The 19,292-nt window shown below is 42.6% G+C and overlaps 1 protein-coding gene across 1 annotated transcript in view; it reads right to left on the minus strand.

Moving 5' to 3' along the window:
• TRIM50 (tripartite motif containing 50) overlaps positions 1-7,392 on the minus strand; it is a 111,766-nt gene extending 104,374 nt beyond the window's left edge. Inside the window, 3 exon segments of the mRNA XM_053706314.1 lie at positions 6,985-7,071; positions 7,073-7,345; positions 7,348-7,392. Of these exon segments, the coding sequence (XP_053562289.1) occupies positions 6,985-7,071; positions 7,073-7,345; positions 7,348-7,392 (405 nt within the window).
• Between the last annotated feature and the right edge of the window lie 11,900 nt (positions 7,393-19,292).

Genomic DNA, 19,292 nt, shown 5'->3' on the forward strand with positions numbered 1-19,292 from the left:
CTTCATCCAAGCGGGCCGAAGTCTTCATCCAAGCCCGCAGATGTCTTCACCCAGACGGCATCTTCTATCTTCATCCATCCGACACAGAGCGGGCTCCATCTTCAAGACATCCGGCGTGTAGCATCCTCTTCCATGACGTCTTCTTCTACAATGAAGGTTCCTTTAAATCACGTCATCCACGATGGCGTCCCTTAGATTCCGATTGGCTGATAGAATTCCTATCAACCAATCGGAATTAAGGTTGAAAAATCCTATTGGCTGTTAGCAATCAGCTAATAGGATTGAGCTTGCATTCTATTGGCTGATTGGAAATAGCCAATAGAATGCGAGCTCAATCCTATTGGCTGATTGGAGTCGGCCAATAGGATTTTTTCAACCTTAATTCCGATTGACTGATATAATTCTATCAGCCAATCTGAATCTAAGGGACGCCATCTTGGATGACGTCTTTAAAGGAACCTTCATTGTAGAAGAAGACGTCAATGGAAGAGGATACTACGCGCCGGATGCCTGTTGGGGGGTTGTTTTGTATTTTTTATTTACAGGTAAAAGAGCTGATTTCTTCGGGGCAATGCCCCGCAAAAGGCCCTTTTAAGGGCTATTGGTAGTTTAATTTAGGCTAGGGTTTTTTTATTTTGGGGGGGGGGCTTTATATTTTCATAGGGCTCTTAGATTAGGTGTAATTAGTTTAAATCTTTGATAATTTATTTTTTATTGTGTGTTTATTTTTTTTTGTAACTTAGTGTTTGATATTTTTTGTAACTTAGCTGATAATTTTTTGTAACTTTGTAATTTGTAATTGTAGATTTAAATAATTTGAGTAGGGTTAGGTGTTTAAATATATAATATAGTTAAGTTAATTTGTAGCTTAATGTAATTTTAGTATAATAGGGTAGATAATTATTAGTTTAATATAGTTTAATGTAATTTAGTATAACAGTTAGGGTAGATTAATTATTAGTTTAATATAGTTTAATGTAATTTTAGTATAATAGTTAGGGTAGGTTAATTCATATTTTAATATAGTTTAATTTAATTCTAAAGGTAAGTTTAAATTTATTATAAGATAGGGATGAGTTAATATTTAATGTACAGTTAGCGGGTTGTTAGGTTTAGGGGTTAATAGGTTCATTTTGTTTATGGCAATGTGGGGGGCTGGTGGTTTAGGGGTTAATAGGTTTAGTAAGTGGTAGGGGCGGCGTGGCAGATTAGGGGTTAATAAGTATAATGTAGGTGACGGCGGTGTAGGGGGCGGCAGATTAGGGGTGTTTAGACTCGGGGTACATTTTAGGGTGTTAGGTGTAAACTTAACTTTTTAATATCCCATAGGAATCAATGGGATATAGGGCAGCAGCGAACCTAAGCTTTCGCTGCTTTCAGACTCCCATTGATTTTTATGGCAGGTGGATTGAAAACCAGGTACGCTGGGCCGAATAGTGGCAAGCATACCTGGTAGAAATTTGTTAACTAGCAAAAGTAGTCAGATAGTGCCGAATTTGCATTCAGAACATCTGTAATGACGTAAGCATCGATCTGTGTCGGACTGAAACCGGCGGATTGTATGTTACGTCACAAATTTCTACTTTTGCCGGTCTGTAGGCTTTGATAAATAAGAGGAATCAAGCTCTCCACAATTACGCTGCGGAATTCCAGCGTATTTGCGGTTGACGGCTTGATAAATAGGCCTCCATGTGTATGAAACTGAAGGGGGGCATGCAACCTATTCATTATTGTAGAAACCAAAAACTGGTTCCAGAGGCCCGGAATCAGTGAGGTAGTGCTTTTTTATTTGACCATTGGTATAATGCCGAGAAAGGAGAGTGGTAAAGCAGGGAGAAAGGGGATAAATAAATAAACAGCTGCTAATGTGATCTAATATCTACATACACAATTATTATCTCAGACCTGCGTATGTATAGTAAAAAAATATATTATAGTGCTGGATGCATAACTGTTATTGTAAAACTGAGATGTATGGAGCTTGATGCTCTGTGTTTCTGGCGAGCCTTGAGGCTCGCCAGAAACACAAGATGAAGCAGCGTTCTAAACAGCGCTGCTCTATAAACTGTACGCCACCTCAAAGCAGACATCACCAGAAATCAACCCAATCAAATACGATCGGATTGATTGACACCCCCTGCTAGCGGCCGATTGGCTGCGAATCTGCAGTGGGCGGCATTGCACCAGCTGTTCACAAGAACTCCTGGTGCAATTATAAATGCCAAGAGCGTATGCTGTTGGCATTTATCGATGTGCAGCAGACATGATCCGCAATATCGGATCATGTCCGCTCGCACCTTCTTAAATAGGCCCCTTAGTCACCATATTACAGGGTCTCAGTACTGACTGGTCCCAACATTAATAAATGTGCGTTGTGGGCTCAGCTATTACTACACCTTTATTTACAAAAGTATGAGATGTTTATGATACTCCTAATACACCAACAGGAGCACATACGTTTAGGTAGGTGCTTGTGTAGTCATATTTCTTTAGCCTTTCTTTTTATCAGTGCCACGTGTGTGCATGTCCACGGATGATGATTTGTAGCACTGTGCCCAGTGGTGCAAATCTTAGGAGTAAAAAAGCAAACTTTCTTTTTTTTAAGCTGCTTTCAGCCCTTTTGTGGATTTACTGTTATCAAAAACAAGTTGGAGTGCAGACTCATATGGACACACACACACAACCAGAAATGACCTACTCAACAGAGGGCCATGGTGCCCTAAAGTTACCCAGTAGTAAGCAATAGCAATATGTATAGGCTGCTCTGTATAATGATTTTGGGGATAGACAACTTGCACTAATTAGGATTGTACACATTGCATGTATAGTCTGGCTGCTATGGGCCCCCCCCCAGCCCCAACTGCACCTGCTGCACCAATAGTAGTTCCGCCCCTGCACACAACTATCTGTGTATATCAATTTAAGGGCATGCAGTTGTTTCATTTATTTAACAAAAGGGGAAATATTAACCAGGCTTTCAGTAAATCTCTATATTTTATATATATATATCTCTAAATATTATATTACAAACAAAACAAATGAATGATGTATTAATTTGTTCGGTTCATTGTCACAAATGTCTAAAACCCAGCAAAAATGTATGATTTGTTATTTGTCTATATTTTATTTGTGCACATAGCTAATAGATAGATAGAAAGATAGATAGATAGATAGATAGATAGATCAATCATTTATAAACTTTTTCACAATATCAGCCTGTGCATCTCTTTGCCAATGTGATTAATAACTATCGGCTAGATTACGGGTTTTGCGGTAAGCTGAAAAAGCAGCGTTAACAGGTCCTAACGCTGCATTTTACGCCCGCTGCTATTACGAGTCTTGCAGGTTTAGGGGCACCGCACACTTTTTTGGCCTTAACGCAAATCAACTTACGTAAATGTCTTTTTTCAATGGGACTTGCATAGCGCTGGTATTACGAGTTTCTCCTGGGAGGCCAAAAAGTGAGCGGTACACCCTCTACCGCCAAGATTCCTAACGCGTTTTAAAGTCAGTAGTTATGAGTTTTACACTACAAAGCTGTAGCATAAAACTCATAACTAAAGTGCTAAAAAGTACACTAACACCCATAAACTACCTATTAACCCCTAAACCGAGGCCCTCCCGCATCGTAAACACTAAAATAAAATTATTAACCCCTAATCTGCCGCTCCGGACATCGCCACCACTATAATAAACATATTAACCCCTAAGCCTTGCAAACACTAGTTAAATATTATTAACCCCTAATCTGCCACCCCTAACATCGCCACCACCTAAATTATACTTATTAACCCCTAATATGCCGCTCCGGACATCGCCACCACCTACATTATACCTATTGACCCCTAATCTGCTTCCCCCAACATCGCCGCCACCTACCTACATTTATTAATCCCTAATCTGCCGTCCCCAACGTCGCTGCCACTATTCTAAATTTAATAACCCTTTAAACCTAAGTCTAACCCTAACCCTAACACCCCCTAACAAATATAATTTAAATAAATCTAAATAAAATTCCTATCATTACCTAAATTATTCCTTTTTAAAACTAAATACCTATAAAATAAACCCTAAACTAGCTACAATATAACTAATAGTAACATTGTAGCTAGCTTAGGGTTTATTTTTATTTTACAGGCAAGTTTGTATTTATTTTAACTAGGTAGAATAGTTACTAAATAGTTATTAACTATTTAATAACTACCTAGCTAAAATAAATACAAATTTACCTGTAAAATAAAACCTAACCTAAGTTACACTAACACCTACCCTAACCCTACAATTAAATAAATTACCTAAATGAAATACAATTAAATAAATTAAATAAAATTAGCTAAATTACAAAAACAAACAAACACTAAATTACAGAAAATAAAAAACAAATTACAAGATATTTAAACTAATTACACCTAATCTAATAGCCCTATCAAAATAAAAAAAAATCCACAAAAAATAAAAAAAAACCCTAGCCAAAACTAAAGTATCAATAGCCCTTAAAAGGGCCTTTTGTGGGGCATTGCCCCAAAGAAATCAGCTCTTTTTCCTGAAAAAGACATACAGACAACCCCCCAACAATAAAACCCACCACCCACACAACCAACCCCCCAAATAAAACCCTAACTAAAAAAACCTAAGCTTCCCATTGCCCTGAAAAGGCATTTGGATGGGCATTGCCCTTAAAAGGGCATTTAGCTCTATTGCTGCCCAAAGCCCTAAACTAAAAATAAAACCCACCCAATACACCCTTAAAAAATCCTAACACTAACCCCCGAAGATCCACTTACCGGGAGAAGTCTTCATCCAAGCGGCAAGATGTCCTCAACGAAGCCAGAAGAAGTGGTCCTCCAGACGGGCAGAAATGATCCTCCAGACGGGCAGAAGTCTTCATCCAGATGGCATCTTCTATCTTTATCCTTCCGACGTGGAGCGGCTCCATCTTCAAGACATCCGGCGCGGAGCATCCTCTTCAATCGACATCTTCTTCTGCAATGAAGGTACCTTTAAGTGACGTCATCCAAGATGGCATCCCTTAGATTCCGATTGTCTGATAGAATTCTATCAACCAATCGGAATTAAGGTTGGAAAATTCCGATTGGCTAATCCAATCAGCCAATAGGATTGAGCTTGTATTCTATTGGCTGATTGGAACAGCCAATAGAATGCAAGCTCAATCCTATTGGCTGATTGCATCAGCCAATAGAATTTTTTCAACCTTAATTTCGATTGGCTGATAGAATTCTATCAGCCAATCGGAATCTAAGGGACGCCATCTTGGATGACGCCACTTAAAGGTACCTTCAATTGTCGGGTAGTCGTCGTTGGAAGAGGATGCTCCGCGCCGGATGTCTTGAAGATGGACCAGCTCCGCGGTGGAAGGATGAAGATAGAAGATGCCGTCTGGATGAAGAATTCTGCCCGTCTGGAGGACCACTTCTGCCTGTCTGGAGGACCACTTCTGCCGGCTTCGTTGAGGACATCTTGCCGCTTGGATGAAGACTTCTCCCGGTAAGTGGATCTTCGGGGGTTAGTGTTAGGATTTTTTAAGGGTGTATTGGGTAAGTTTTATTTTTAGGTTAGGGCTTTGGGCTGCAATAGAGCTAAATGCCCTTTTAAGGGCAATGCCCATCCAAATGCCCTTTTCAGGGCAATGGGGAGCTTAGGTGTTTTTAGCTATGGTTATATTTGGGGGGTTGGTTGTGTGGGTGGTGGGTTTTACTGTTGGGGGGGGTTGTGTGTATTTTTTTTTACAGGTAAAAGAGCTGATTTCTTTGGGGCAATGCCTCACAAAAGACCCTTTTAAGGGCCATTGGTAGTTTACTGTAGGCTAGGGTTTTTTTTATTTTGGGGGGGCTTTTTTTTATTGTGCTAGGGCTATTAGATTAGGTGTAATTAGTTTAAAGATCTTGTAATTTATTTTTTATTTTCTGTAATTTAGTGGGGTTTTTTTTGCAATTTAGCTAATTGTATTTGATTTATTTAATTGTATTTCATTTAGATAATTTATTTAATTGTAGTGTAGTGTTAGGTGTTAGTGTAACTTCGGTTAGGTTTTATTTTACAGGTAAATTTGTATTTATTTTAGCTAGGTAGTTATTAAATAGTTAATAACTATTTAGTAACTATTCTACCTAGTTAAAATAAATACAAACTTGCCTGTAAAATAAAAATAAACCCTAAGCTAGATACAATGTAACTATTAGTTATCTTAGGGTTTATTTTACAGGTAAGTGTTTAGTTTTAAATATGAATAATTTAGGTAATAATTGTATGTTTTATTTAGATTTATTTAAATTATATTTAAGTTAGTGGGTGTTAGGGTTAGACTTAGGTTTAGGGGTTAATACATTTAGTATAGTGGCGGGCGACGTTGGGGGCGGGCAGATAAGGGATTAATAAATGTATGTAGGTGGCGGTGATGTTATGGGCGGCAGATTAGGGGTTAATAATATTTAACTAATGTTTGTGAGGCGGGAGTGCGGCAGTTTAGGGGTTAATATGTTTATTATAGTGGCCTACGATGGTCCGGGGAGCGGTAGATTAGGAGTTAATAAATATAATGTAGGTGTCAGCAATGTCCGGAGCGGCAGATTAGGGGTTAATAAGTGTAAGATTAGGGGTGTTTAGACTCGGGGTTCATGTTAGGATGTTAGGTGTAAACATAAATTTTGTTTCCGCATAAGAATCAATGGGGCTGCGTTACTGAGTTTTACGCTGATTTATTGCAGGTGTTAGACTTTTTCTCAGCCGGCAAATTGTGCACGAACATGTATAACCAGCTCACCGCTGACTTAAGCAGCGCTGGTATTGGAGTGCAGTGTGAAGCTCAATTTTGCTCTACGCTCACTTCTTGCCTGCTAACGCCGGGTTGATAAAAACCTGTAATACCAGCGCTGTAGGTAAGTGAGCGGTGAGAATAATCTGCAAGTGTGCACCGCACCCCTGTTACCGCAAAAACTAGCCGTATATCATTACACAACAGTATACCTTCATTCTGCAGTATACACTTGTGAGAGGTGTGATCTGTGCTGCCGATGGAGCCCCAATAATGCCACAATGACCACAAATGACCTCTTTGGTCCTGCTCGCAGTACAAACTTAGTGGGTAATGGTGCTCCGGACAACACTCTATTCCTGTTTGTTCATCATTCAATAGCTTAAGAGCATCAATCAAATGCATAACGGTTACATTAGGAGGAGATGCCCTGTAGTCCACCTCCTGCCGACAAATTGGGCAAAGTAGCTGAGAACCTGATTCCTTCTTCAGTCCCCACAAACAGTCCTTGCAGTAGGAGTGTCCACACTGTAACATCAGGGGTTCCTTAAAACACTTCAGGCAGATTGGAACAGGTCAACTGATTTCTCCAGAAGAGGGAGCCCTGCATTGTAAGCCATTTTTCATTGGTACAACTCTGCAACATAGCAATAAAATTAGATTTCAGTTGCTTGCAGCTTAGTGCACAAGCAAAAGGTACAGAGCAGAAACTTCATTTTGCATATATAAGACTCAGTTATAGGCAGTACATTTACTGCATGTAAAATATGTTATTAAAAAGTAATAATATTTTGTAAAATGCTGGTGCCTTAAAGGGACAGTCTACACCAGAATTTTTATTGTTTTAAAAAATAGATAATCCCTTTATTACCCATTCCCTAGTTTTGCATAACCAACACTGTTATATAAATACACTTTTTATCTCTGTGATTATCTTGTATCTAAGCCTCTGCATACTGCCCCCTTATTTTAGTTCTTTTGACAGACATGCATTTTAGCCAATCATTGCTGGCTCCCTGGAACTTTCACGTGCGTGAGCTCAATGCTATCTATATGACACACATGAACTAACACCCCTCTAGTGGTGAAAAACTGTCAAAATGCCCTGAGTGAAGAGGCGGCCTTCAAGGTCTAAGAAATTAGCATATGACCTCCATAGGTTTAGCTTTCAACTAAGAATACCAAGAGAACAAAGCAAATTGGTGATATAAGATTAAAATGACCATGCCCGTATCTGAATCATGAAAGGTTTATTTTGGACTAGACTGTCCCTTTAACTGCAAATTATATTAGTAGAAATTGCCATATGTGACTAAAGCCTGTCAGTTATCTTCATACCACACTGACAATTTATTTATCTATTCTTATTTTATTTTTTTTATCATCAGGTTATTGATGTATATGTAGAGGTCATGCATGTGGCTGTAATTATTCCAGTGACTTGGAGAGTAAATCCACTGTTACAGAAATAAGTGGGTTCTGCTTTCTATTTAGCCGCCCATATCAAACTAGACAGGCTTGAGGCTCTCACCTTCAAAGCCCAGACTCTCAAAATTCCTTGTAAAAACCTAATGAAAGCCCAATTCTTGCAATTATTTCCTTTGTTTACTCAATCCAAGTTTAAGAACACCAAATACTCCAGATTTATTGCATACACAAATCATGTGACTTGTCTAATTGAAAGCGTCATTGCACAGTAAAACGTTTTCCCAGTGATCAATGTGTCCTACTAGACTGTATTAAACTGTTTACAAATTTAACCTTCAACTTTATTTTCCCATGAAATAGCAGGTTGCTTTTGCCTGTTGAAATCATCACCTATACTAAAAATGTCAGTACTGTAGTGTTGGCTACATAAACACAAGGCATGAGCAGAAATTAACTTCCCAGTGAGGGTAGGAAAGAGAGAGACCAGACCATGAACTATTATCAGCTGCTTGCCTGAGAGTATTGTCCCTTTAAGCACCCATACTTCAAATCGACTGATTTGACAAAGAGATGGAAGAGAAAAAAACACAACTTGAATTTATTGCTTTTTGCATTACAAATGATAAAGACATTGAGGTCTTTACTTTTTGTCTGTATATATTTAGTGTTGGCAAACAGGCATGGCATGGAATTTAAAGAGACAGTCTAATTGAATCTTTTTTTTTCTTTTAAAAGATAGATTATCCCTTTATTACCTATTCCCCAGTTTTGCATAACCAACACTGTTATATTAATAAACTTTTTACCTCTGTGATTACTTTGTATCTGAGACTCTGCAGACTGCCCCCTTATCTCAGATCTTTTGTCAGACTTGCATTTTAGCCATTCAGCGTTGACTCATAAACAACTCCACTGGAGTGAGCACAATGGTATCTATATGACACAAATGAACTACCACTGTCTAACTGTGAAAAACTGTTAAAATGCACTGGAAAAAAAAGGTGGCTTCAACAGCTTAGAGATAAGTTTATGAACTTAACTAGCTTTACCTTTCAGCAAAGAATACCAAAAGAACAAAGCAAATTTTATGATGAAGAGGCGTGTACCTTGAAACGCGTAGTGGAGCTTGTGTACAAGTCGTCCGTCAGTCAGCTTTTATCACAGACATTCACAGACATAGAGGCCTATTTATCAAATGTCTGTCGGACCTGATCTGAGAGTGCGGATCAGGTCCAACAGACATCACTGAATGCGGAGAGCAATACGCTCTCAGTATTCAGCATTGCACCAGCAGCTCACAAGAGTCAATCAACCTGATCGTACTCGATCAGGTTGAATTGTGACGATTCCTGTCCGCCTGCTCTGAGCAGGCGGACAGGGTTATTGAGCAGCGGTCTTTAGATAATAGATTTAGATACAATAGATATAGATACATCCATAGAAGTAAATGTGTGGGGGGAGTTAGAGCCTTACAATTCAGAAACTAAAAAGAAAGGGTTAATGGTGAGGCACTGCAGTATAACAGCTAGATTACGAGTTTTGAGTGCTATAGGGATTTTTATGACCGCCCTAAAAGCGGTGTTATTTCACCTCCCTATAGCGCTGGTATTAAGAGTTTTAAAAAAATCAGGCATGTGCAGGCGATATGGTGGCGTTGAGCTCCATACTGCAACGAAAACAAGCACTGCTTTGACGTGCTCGTGCACAATTTCCCCATAGACATCAATGGGGAGACCTGGCAAAAAAAAAGTCTAACACCTGGATCGCAGAATGAAAAGCTCTGTAAAGCAGCCCCATTGATATCTATGGGGAAATAAAAAGTTAAGTTTAAACCTAACACCCTAACATAAACCCTGAGTCTAAACGCCCCTAATCTGCTGCCCCCAACATCTCCGACACCTGCCTACAGTTATTGACCTCTAATCTGCTGCCCCCAACATCGGCGCCACTTAAATAATGTTATTAACCCCTAATCTGCCGCTCCCGATGTCGCCGCCACTATACTAGTTATTAACCCCTAAACCTCTGGCCTCCCACATCACTACCACTAAATAAATCCATTAACCCCTAAACCTAACCCTAACGTAACCCTAAAGCTAATGTAACCCTAAGCCTAACCCTAACACTCACTAACTTTAACATAATAAAAATATAGCTAAATTAAATTTACAATTATTGACTAAATAAACCTATTAACCCTTAAACTGCCAGCCCCCCCCCACATCGCAACAAGCGATAGGTATTATTAACCCCTAAGCCTAAACCTAACCCCCCTAACTTTAACAGAATTAAAATACAGCTAAACTAAAGTTACAATTATTAACTAAATAATAACTATTTTAAAATAATTACAAACGTACCTGTAAAATAATACCTAAGCTAGCTACAATATAACTAATAGTTATATTGTAGCTAGCTTAGGTTTTATTTTTATTTCACAGGTAAGTTTGTATTTATTTTAACTAGGTAGACTAGTTAGTAAATATTTATTAACTATTTAATAACTACCTAGTTAAAATAAATACAAACTTACCTGTGAAATAAAACCTAACCTGCCTTACACTAAAACCTAACATTACAAAAAAAATAAACACTAAAATTACTAAAAATAAAAATAACTAAATTACATAAAAAAACAAACACTAAATTACAAAAAACAAGAAACAAATTATCAAAAATAAAAAAGAATTACACCTAATCTAATAGCCCTATCAAAATAAAAAGCCCCCCCCCCCCAAATAAACCCCACCCCTAGCCTACAATAAACTACCAATGGCCCTTAAAATGGCCTTTTGTGGGGCATTGCCCCAAAGATATCAGCTCTTTTACCTGTAAAAAAAGATACAAACACCCCCAACAATAAAACACACCACTCCCACAACCAATCCCCCAAATAAAATAACTATCTAAAAAAACCTAAGCTAACCATTGCCCTGAAAAGGGCATTTGTATGGGCCTTGCCCTTAAAAGGGCATTTAGCTCTTTTACATGTCCAGACCCTAAACTAAAAATAAAACCCACCCAAAAAAACCCTTAAAAAACACTAACCCCCCGACGATCCACTTACAGTTCTTGAAGTCCCGCTGGAAGGATCCATCCAGCCTCTTCAATCATCATCCAGCCGGCGTAGTCCTCATCCAGGCAGCAAGAAGTCTTCATCCAGACGGCATCTTCTATCATCATCCATCCGGCTCGGAGCGGGTCCATCCTGAAGACATCCAATGCAGAGCATTCTCTTCAAGATGACATCCCTTGCATTCCTATTGGCTGAAAGATTTCAATCAGCCAATAGGATTAGAGCTGCTAAAATCCTATTGGCTGTTCCAATCATTTTATTTGAGGAGGTTTGTTGTGGGGGTGGTGGGTTTTACTGTTGGGGAGTGTTTGTATTTTTTTACAGGTAAAAGAGCTGATATCTTTGGGGCAATGCCCCACAAAATGCCCTTTTAAGGGCCATTGGTAGTTTATTGTAGGCTATGTTTTTTTTATTTTGGGGAGACTTTTTTATTTTGATAGGGCTATTAGATTAAGTGTAATTCTTTTTTATTTATTATTATATTTTGTCTCTATCCCAACTTGTTTTATGTCACTTTAATTTTGACTTGACTGTCCCTTTAACAATACTTGGCATACAGTTGCATGATTCATATTTTAGTAAACTTCTCCATTTATACATTTATCAGTTGACCTTGTCAAAACACAAACATTATAGACAAACATTTTCTTTTACAAACTTGCAATGGAAGAAAATGTCAAAATTACACTTTTTGACTTAATTCATCCAGGAAACTATGGGCCAGATTAAGAGTGGAAGGCTATTTATCGTTCCCGCTCACAAGCTAACTCCGCTAGAAGTAAGCTTTTTGCACGTGTCGGGTAGCGCTTGTATTACAAATTGAAAGTAAAAAGTTTTTGCCCACACGCTGAAAAAACAAACCAGTTAGAATATTGCAATGGCATTAACATATTCCCCATAGACTTCAATGGAGTGTGAAAAGTGGGAAAAAAACTAACACACTACTTGCATGCAAACCCGATTGCATTTTCTCAAGTTCAGTAACTCGACATGAAATATGAATGTTTCACATTTCAGTGTTCTTCACTTAGGAGAATACGTTCTATTTATTTATATATATACTAGTCCTAAAGCCCGTGTACACGGGCCATTTTCTGCAGTGCAGCGGTCCCACCCGGCCCCGCCAGGCCCGCTCCCTCCAGGCCCCCTCCCTCCCGCTCCTGCCCACTGTTCTCGCAGCAGACAGAGACGCGCCACTGTCTCGCGCTTAGTCTGTCACGGATCAGGTGCCAAGTGTGTTTGTCTAAGGCCAGGTGTGTTTGTCCTCGCGCAGTCTCTACTGCGCATGACAGCTTCGGACAAACACACCTAGCCTTTTATAATATAGTATATATATATATATATATAAATATATGTAAATATGTGTGTGTGTTTTTTGGTAAAATATATATTTATACCTTTATATATATATATATATATATATATACACAGCCATATATATATATACAGATATTTATAGGAATATCTATTTAAAAATACACAGAACATACTCCCCTATGTGACGAACATTGGAATAAATATGTTTTTACATGTTTCAGCTGCTTAACGGCAAAGTGCTCCAATGCACTTATATATATGACTATATATGTGTACATATGTATTTGTGTTTATATGTGTGTATATGTCTCTAAATACATATATAAACATATAAATACATAAATACATATTTACACATATATAAACATATACATTTAGATACATACATACACATATTTAGACATGTATGTATATCTATGTTAAAGTCCTTTGCCTGCCTTTTTTTTTTGCACCTGAGACATCATATCTTATTTTTGTGTAATATGTTATTTTAATATATTTATTAGATAGTGTTATTATGAGTGTACGTGTACTTTGTAATGTATTTTTGATGTGTTTTGTGACACGTTTTTGTTTCGCAAAACAGTTAACCAGAGCTCTGAGGTCACGGTAATCATCCTATATAATAAAAGGCCAGGTACGTTTGTCAGATGCATTCATGCACAGTAGATGCCGCATGGACAAACATACCTGGCCTTAACATTCAAATCATCAGTGTTGGCATTTGTGGAGCAGCGTGTCTGCTGCAAGGTCAGTGGAGTATGTGAGTTAAATGACAAAGGCCATGATGGGGGTGTGGTCGGATGGGAGTGCCGTGATGGGGCGTGGCTGGACGGGCGGTTATGCGAACATGACCATACGGGCCGTATGAGGGCCTGAATGAGTGTGAGTGGGCATAGTCTGTTGGGAGTTGGCGAGTGGGAGAAAACAAAAAAGAGGGGGAAGAGAGAGCAAAAAAGAGGGGGGAGAGAGAGCAAAAAAGAGGGGGGAGAGAGAGCAAAAAAGAGGGGGAGAGAGCAAAAAGACAGGGCAGAGAGAGCAAAAAAGAGGGGGGATAGAGAGCAAAAGAGGGGAAGACAGAGCAAAAGAGAGGGTGGAAAGAGAGCAAACGAGAGGGGGGAAAGAGAGCAAAAGAGGGGGCAGAGAGAGCAAAATAGAGGGGAGAAAAAGAGCAAAAGAGAGGGGGGAGAGAGAGCAAAAGAGAGGGGAGAGAAAGAGCAAAAGAGAGGGGAGAGAGGGGGCAAATGAGAGGGGGAGAGAGAGCAAAAGAGAAGGGGGAGAGAGAGCAAAATAGAGGGGGGTAGAGAGAGCAAAAGAGAGGAAGAAGAGAGAGCAAAAGAGGGGGAGAGAGAGCAAAAGAGGGGGAAGAGAGAGCAAAATAGAGGAGGAGAGAGAGCAAAAGAGAGGGGGGACAGAGCAAAAGAGAGGGGGAGAGAGCAATAGACAGAGGAGAGAGAGCAAAAGAGAGGGGGAGAGAGAAAAAGAGAGGGGGGGAGAGAGCAAAATAGATGGGAGAGAGAGCAAAAAAGAGGGGGAGAGAGAGAGCAAAAGAGGGGGAGGGAGAGAGGGCAAAAGTGAGGGGGCATAGAGAGCAAAATAGAGGGGGAGAGAGAGCAAAAGAGAGGGGAGAGAGAGAGCAAAAGAGAGGGGGGAGAGAGAGCAAAATAGAGGGGGAGAGAGAGCAAAAGAGAGGGGGGATAGAGCAAAAGAGAGGGGGAGAAAGAGCAAAAGAGAGGGTGTGAGAGCACAAAATAGAGGGGAGATAGAGCAAGAGAGGGGGGAGAGAGAGCAAAATAGAGGGGGGGGGGGAGAGCAGCAAAAGAGGGGGAGAGAGCAAAAGAGAGGGGGAGAGAGAGAAAAAGAGAGGGAGAGGAAGAGAGAGCAAAAGAGAGGGGGAGGGAGAGAGAGCAAAAGAGAGGGGAGAAAGAGAGTAAAAGAGAGAGGGGGAAGAGAGAGCAAAATAGAGGGGGAGAGAGAGCAAAAGAGAGGGGGCAGAGCAAAAGAGAGGGGGAGAAAGAGTAAAAGAGAGAGGGGGAGGAAGAGAGCAAAATAGAGGGGGAGAGAGAGCAAAAGAGAGGGGGGAGAGCAAAAGAGAGGGGGAGAAAGAGCAAAAGAGAGGGGGTGAGAGAGCAAAAGAGAGGGGAGATAGAGCAAGAGAGAGGGGAGAGAGAGCAAAAGAGAAGGGGGGGAGAGCAGCAAAAGAGAGGGGTAGAGAGCAAAAGAAAGGGGAGAGAGCAAAAGAGAGGGGGAGGAAGAGAGAGCAAAAGAGAGGGGAGAGAGAGAGTAAAAGAGAGGGGGAAGGAGAGAGAGCAAAAGAGAGGGAGCATAGAGAGCAAAATAGAGGGCGAGAGATAGCAAAAGAGAGGGGGGAGAGAGAGCAAAAGAGAGGGGGAGAGAGAGCAAAATAGGGGGAGAGAGAGCAAAACAGGGGGAAGAGATAGCAAAAGAGAGGGGGAGAGAGAGCAAAAGAGGGGGGAGAGAGAGCTAAAGAGAGAGGGGAGAGAGAGCTAAAGAGAGGGGGGAGGGAGAGCAAAAGAGAGGGGGAGAGAGCAAAAGAGAGAGAGGAGACAGAGCAAAAGAGGTGGAGAGAGAGAGCAAAAGAGAGGGGAGAGAGAGCAAAAGAGGGGGAAGAGAGAGCAAAATAGAGGAGGAGAGAGAGCAAAAGAGAGGGGGGACAGAGCAAAAGAGAGGGGGGAGAGAGCAAAAGACAGGGGAGAGAGAGCAAAAGAGAGGGGAGAGAGAGAAAAAGAGAGGGGGGAGAGAGCAAAATAGAGGGGGAGGGAGAAAGCAAAAGAGAGGGGAGAGAGAGAGCAAAAGAGAGGGGGGGGGGAGAGAGGGCAAAAGTGAGGGGGCATAGAGAGCAAAATAGAGGGGGAGAGAGAGCAAAAGAGAGGGGGGAGAGAGAGCAAAATAGAGGGGGAGAGAGAGCAAAAGAGAGGGGGGATAGAGCAAAAGAGAGGGGGAGAAAGAGCAAAAGAGAGGGGGTGAGAGCGCAAAAGAGAGGGGAGATAGAGCAAGAGAGGGGGGAGAGAGAGCAAAATAGAGGGGGGGAGAGCAGCAAAAGAGGGGGAGAGAGCAAAAGAGAGGGGAGAGAGAGAAAAAGAGAGGGAGAGGAAGAGAGAGCAAAAGAGAGGGGGAGGGAGAGAGAGCAAAAGAGAGGGGAGAGAGAGAGTAAAAGAGAGAGGGGGAAGAGAGAGCAAAATAGAGGGGGGGAGAGAGCAAAAGAGAGGGGGGAGAGCAAAAGAGAGGGGGAGAAAGAGTAAAAGAGAGAGGGGGAAGAGAGAGCAAAATAGAGGGGGAGAGAGAGCAAAAGAGAGGGGGGGAGAGCAAAAGAGAGGGGGAGAAAGAGCAAAAGAGAGGGGGTGAGAGAGCAAAAGAGAGGGGAGATAGAGCAAGAGAGAGGGGAGAGAGAGCAAAAGAGAGGGGGGGGAGAGCAGCAAAAGAGAGGGGTAGAGAGCAAAAGAGAGGGGAGAGAGCAAAAGAGAGGGGGAGGAAGAGAGAGCAAAAGAGAGCGGAGAGAGAGAGTAAAAGAGAGGGGGAAGGAGAGAGAGCAAAAGAGAGGGAGCATAGAGAGCAAAATAGAGGGCGAGAGATAGCAAAAGAGAGGGGGGAGAGAGAGCAAAAGAGAGGGGGGGAGAGAGCAAAATAGGGGGAGAGAGAGCAAAACAGGGGGAAGAGATAGCAAAAGAGAGGGGGGAGAGAGAGCAAAAGAGGGGGGAGAGAGAGCTAAAGAGAGAGGGGAGAGAGCTAAAGAGAGGGGGAGGGAGAGCAAAAGAGAGGGGGAGAGAGCAAAAGAGAGAGAGGAGACAGAGCAAAAGAGGTGGAGAGAGAGAGCAAAAGAGAGGGGGAGAGAGCAAAAGACAGGGGAGAGAGGGTAGAGAGAGCAAAAGAGAGGGGAGAGAGAGAGTAAAAGAGAGGCGGAGGGAAAGAGAGCAAAAGAGAGGGGCAAGAGAGCAAAAGAAGGTGAGAGACAGCAAAAGAGAGGGGGGAGAGAGAGCAAAAGAGATGAGGAGAGAGCAAAAGACAGGGGAGAGAGCAAAAGAGAGGGGAGAGAGAGAGTAAAAGAGAGGGGGAGGGAGAGAGAGCAAAAGAGAAGGGGGATAGAGAGCAAAATAGAGGGCGAGAGAGAGCAAAAGAGAAGGGGGAGAGAGAGCAAAATAGGGAGAGAGAGCAAAAGAGGGGGAAGAGAGAGCAAAGAGAGGGGGAGAGAGAAAAAGAGAGGGGGGAAAGAGAGCAAACGAGAGGGGGGAAAGAGAGCAAAAGAGGGGGGAGAGAGATCAAAAGAGAGGGGGAGAAAGAGCAAAAGAGAGGGGGGTGAGAGGAAAATAGAGGGGAGAGAAAGAGCAAAAGAGAGGGAGGAGAGAGAGCAAAATAGAGGGGAGAGAGAGGGCTAATGAGAGGGGGGAGAGAGAAAAAGAGTGGGGGGAAAAAGAGCAAAAGAGAGGGGAGAGAGAGGGCAAATGAGAGGGGGGAGAGAGAGCAAAAGAGAGAGGGGAGAGAGAGCAAAAGAGGGGGAGAGAGAGCAAAAGAGAGGGGGAAGAGAGAGCAAAAGAGGGGGGGGAGAGAGCAAAAGAGAGAGGGAGAGAGAGCAAAAGAGAGGGGATGAGAGAGCAAAAGAGAGAGGGGGAGAGCAAAAGACAGGGGAGAGAGAGCAAAAGAGAGGGGAGAGAGAGCAAAAGAGAGGGGGAGAGAGCAAAAGAGAGGGGGAGAGAGCAAAAGAGAGGGGAGAGAGAGAGTAAAAGAGAGGGGGATGGAGAGAGAGCAAAAGAGAGGGGGCATAGAGAGCAAAATAGAGGGCGAGAGAGAGCAAAAGAGAGGGGGAGAGAGAGCAAAAGAGAGGGGGAGAGAGAGCAAAAGAGGGGGGAGAGAGCAAAATAGAGGGAGAAGAGAGAGCAAAAGAGGGGAAGAGAGAGCAAAAGAGGGGGCGAGAGAGAAAAAGAGGGGGAAGAGAGAGCAAAAGAGAGGGGAAGAGATAGCAAAAGAGAGGGGGGAGAGAGAGCAAAAGAGGGGGGAGAGAGAGCTAAAGAGAGAGGGGAGAGAGAGCTAAAGAGAGGGGGGAGGGAGAGCAAAAGAGAGGGGGAGAGAGCAAAAGAGAGAGAGGAGACAGAGCAAAAGAGGTGGAGAGAGAGAGAGCAAAAGAGAGGGGGAGAGAGAGCAAAATATAGGGGAGAGAGCAAAAGACAGGGGAGAGAGGGTAGAGAGAGCAAAAGAGAGGGGAGAGAGAGAGTAAAAGAGAGGCGGAGGGAAAGAGAGCAAAAGAGAGGGGCAAGAGAGCAAAAGAAGGTGAGAGACAGCAAAAGAGAGGGGGAGAGAGAGCAAAAGAGATGAGGAGAGAGCAAAAGACAGGGGGAGAGAGCAAAAGAGAGGGGAGAGAGAGAGTAAAAGAGAGGGGGAGGGAGAGAGAGCAAAAGAGAGGGGGGATAGAGAGCAAAATAGAGGGCGAGAGAGAGCAAAAGAGAAGGGGGGGAGAGAGCAAAATAGGGAGAGAGAGCAAAAGAGGGGGAGAGAGAAAAAGAGAGGGGGGAAAGAGAGCAAACGAGAGGGGGGAAAGAGAGCAAAAGAGGGGGGAGAGAGATCAAAAGAGAGGGGGAGAAAGAGCAAAAGAGAGGGGGGAGAGAGAGGAAAATAGAGGGGAGAGAAAGAGCAAAAGAGAGGGAGGAGAGAGAGCAAAAGAGAGGGGAGAGAAAGAGCAAAATAGAGGGGAGAGAGAGAGCTAATGAGAGGGGGGAGAGAGAAAAAGAGTGGGGGGAAAAAGAGCAAAAGAGAGGGGAGAGAGAGGGCAAATGAGAGGGGGGAGAGAGAGCAAAAGAGAGGGGGGAGAGAGAGCAAAAGAGAGAGGGGAGAGAGAGCAAAAGAGGGGGGAGAGAGAGCAAAAGAGAGGGGGAAGAGAGAGCAAAAGAGGGGGGGGAGACAGCAAAAGAGAGAGGGAGACAGCAAAAGAGAGAGGGAGAGAGAGCAAAAGAGGGGATGAGAGAGCAAAAGAGAGAGGGGGAGAGCAAAAGACAGGGGAGAGAGAGCAAAAGAGAGCGGAGAGATAGCAAAAGAGAGGGGGAGAGAGCAAAAGAGAGGGGAGAGAGTAAAAGAGAGGGGGTGGAGAGAGAGCAAAAGAGAGGGGGCATAGAGAGCAAAATAGAGGGCGAGAGAGAGCAAAAGAGAGGGGGAGAGAGAGCAAAAGAGAGGGGGAGAGATAGCAAAAGAGGGGGAGAGAGCAAAATAGAGGGAGAAGAGAGAGCAAAAGAGGGGAAGAGAGAGCAAAAGAGGGGGCGAGAGAGAAAAAGAGGGGGAAGAGAGAGCAAAATAGAAAGGGGGAGAGAGCAAAAGAGAGGGGAGAGAGAGCAAAAGAGAGGGGGAGAGAGAGCAAAAGATGGGGTGAGAGAGCAAAAGAGAGAGGGGAGAGAGGGGAGAGAGAGAGCAAAAGAGAGGGGGGAGAGAGAGCAAAATAGAGGGGAGAGAGAGAGTAAAAGAGAGGAGGAGGGAGAGAGAGCAAAAGAGAGGGGAGAGAGAGTTAAAGAGAGGAGGAGGGAGAGAGAGCAAAAGAGAGGGGGGAGAAAGAGCAAAGGAGGTGAGAGAGAGCAAAAGAGAGGGGGGAGAGAGAGAGCAAAAGAGAGGGGGGAGAGAGAGCAAAAGAGGGGGAAGAGAGAGCAAAATAGAAAGGGAGAGAGACCAAAAGAGAGGGGAGAGAGAGCAAAAGAGAGGCAG

Source organism: Bombina bombina, chromosome 3, assembly GCF_027579735.1.
Source record: "Bombina bombina isolate aBomBom1 chromosome 3, aBomBom1.pri, whole genome shotgun sequence".
In the NCBI taxonomy this organism is placed as follows: Eukaryota; Metazoa; Chordata; class Amphibia; order Anura; family Bombinatoridae; genus Bombina; species Bombina bombina.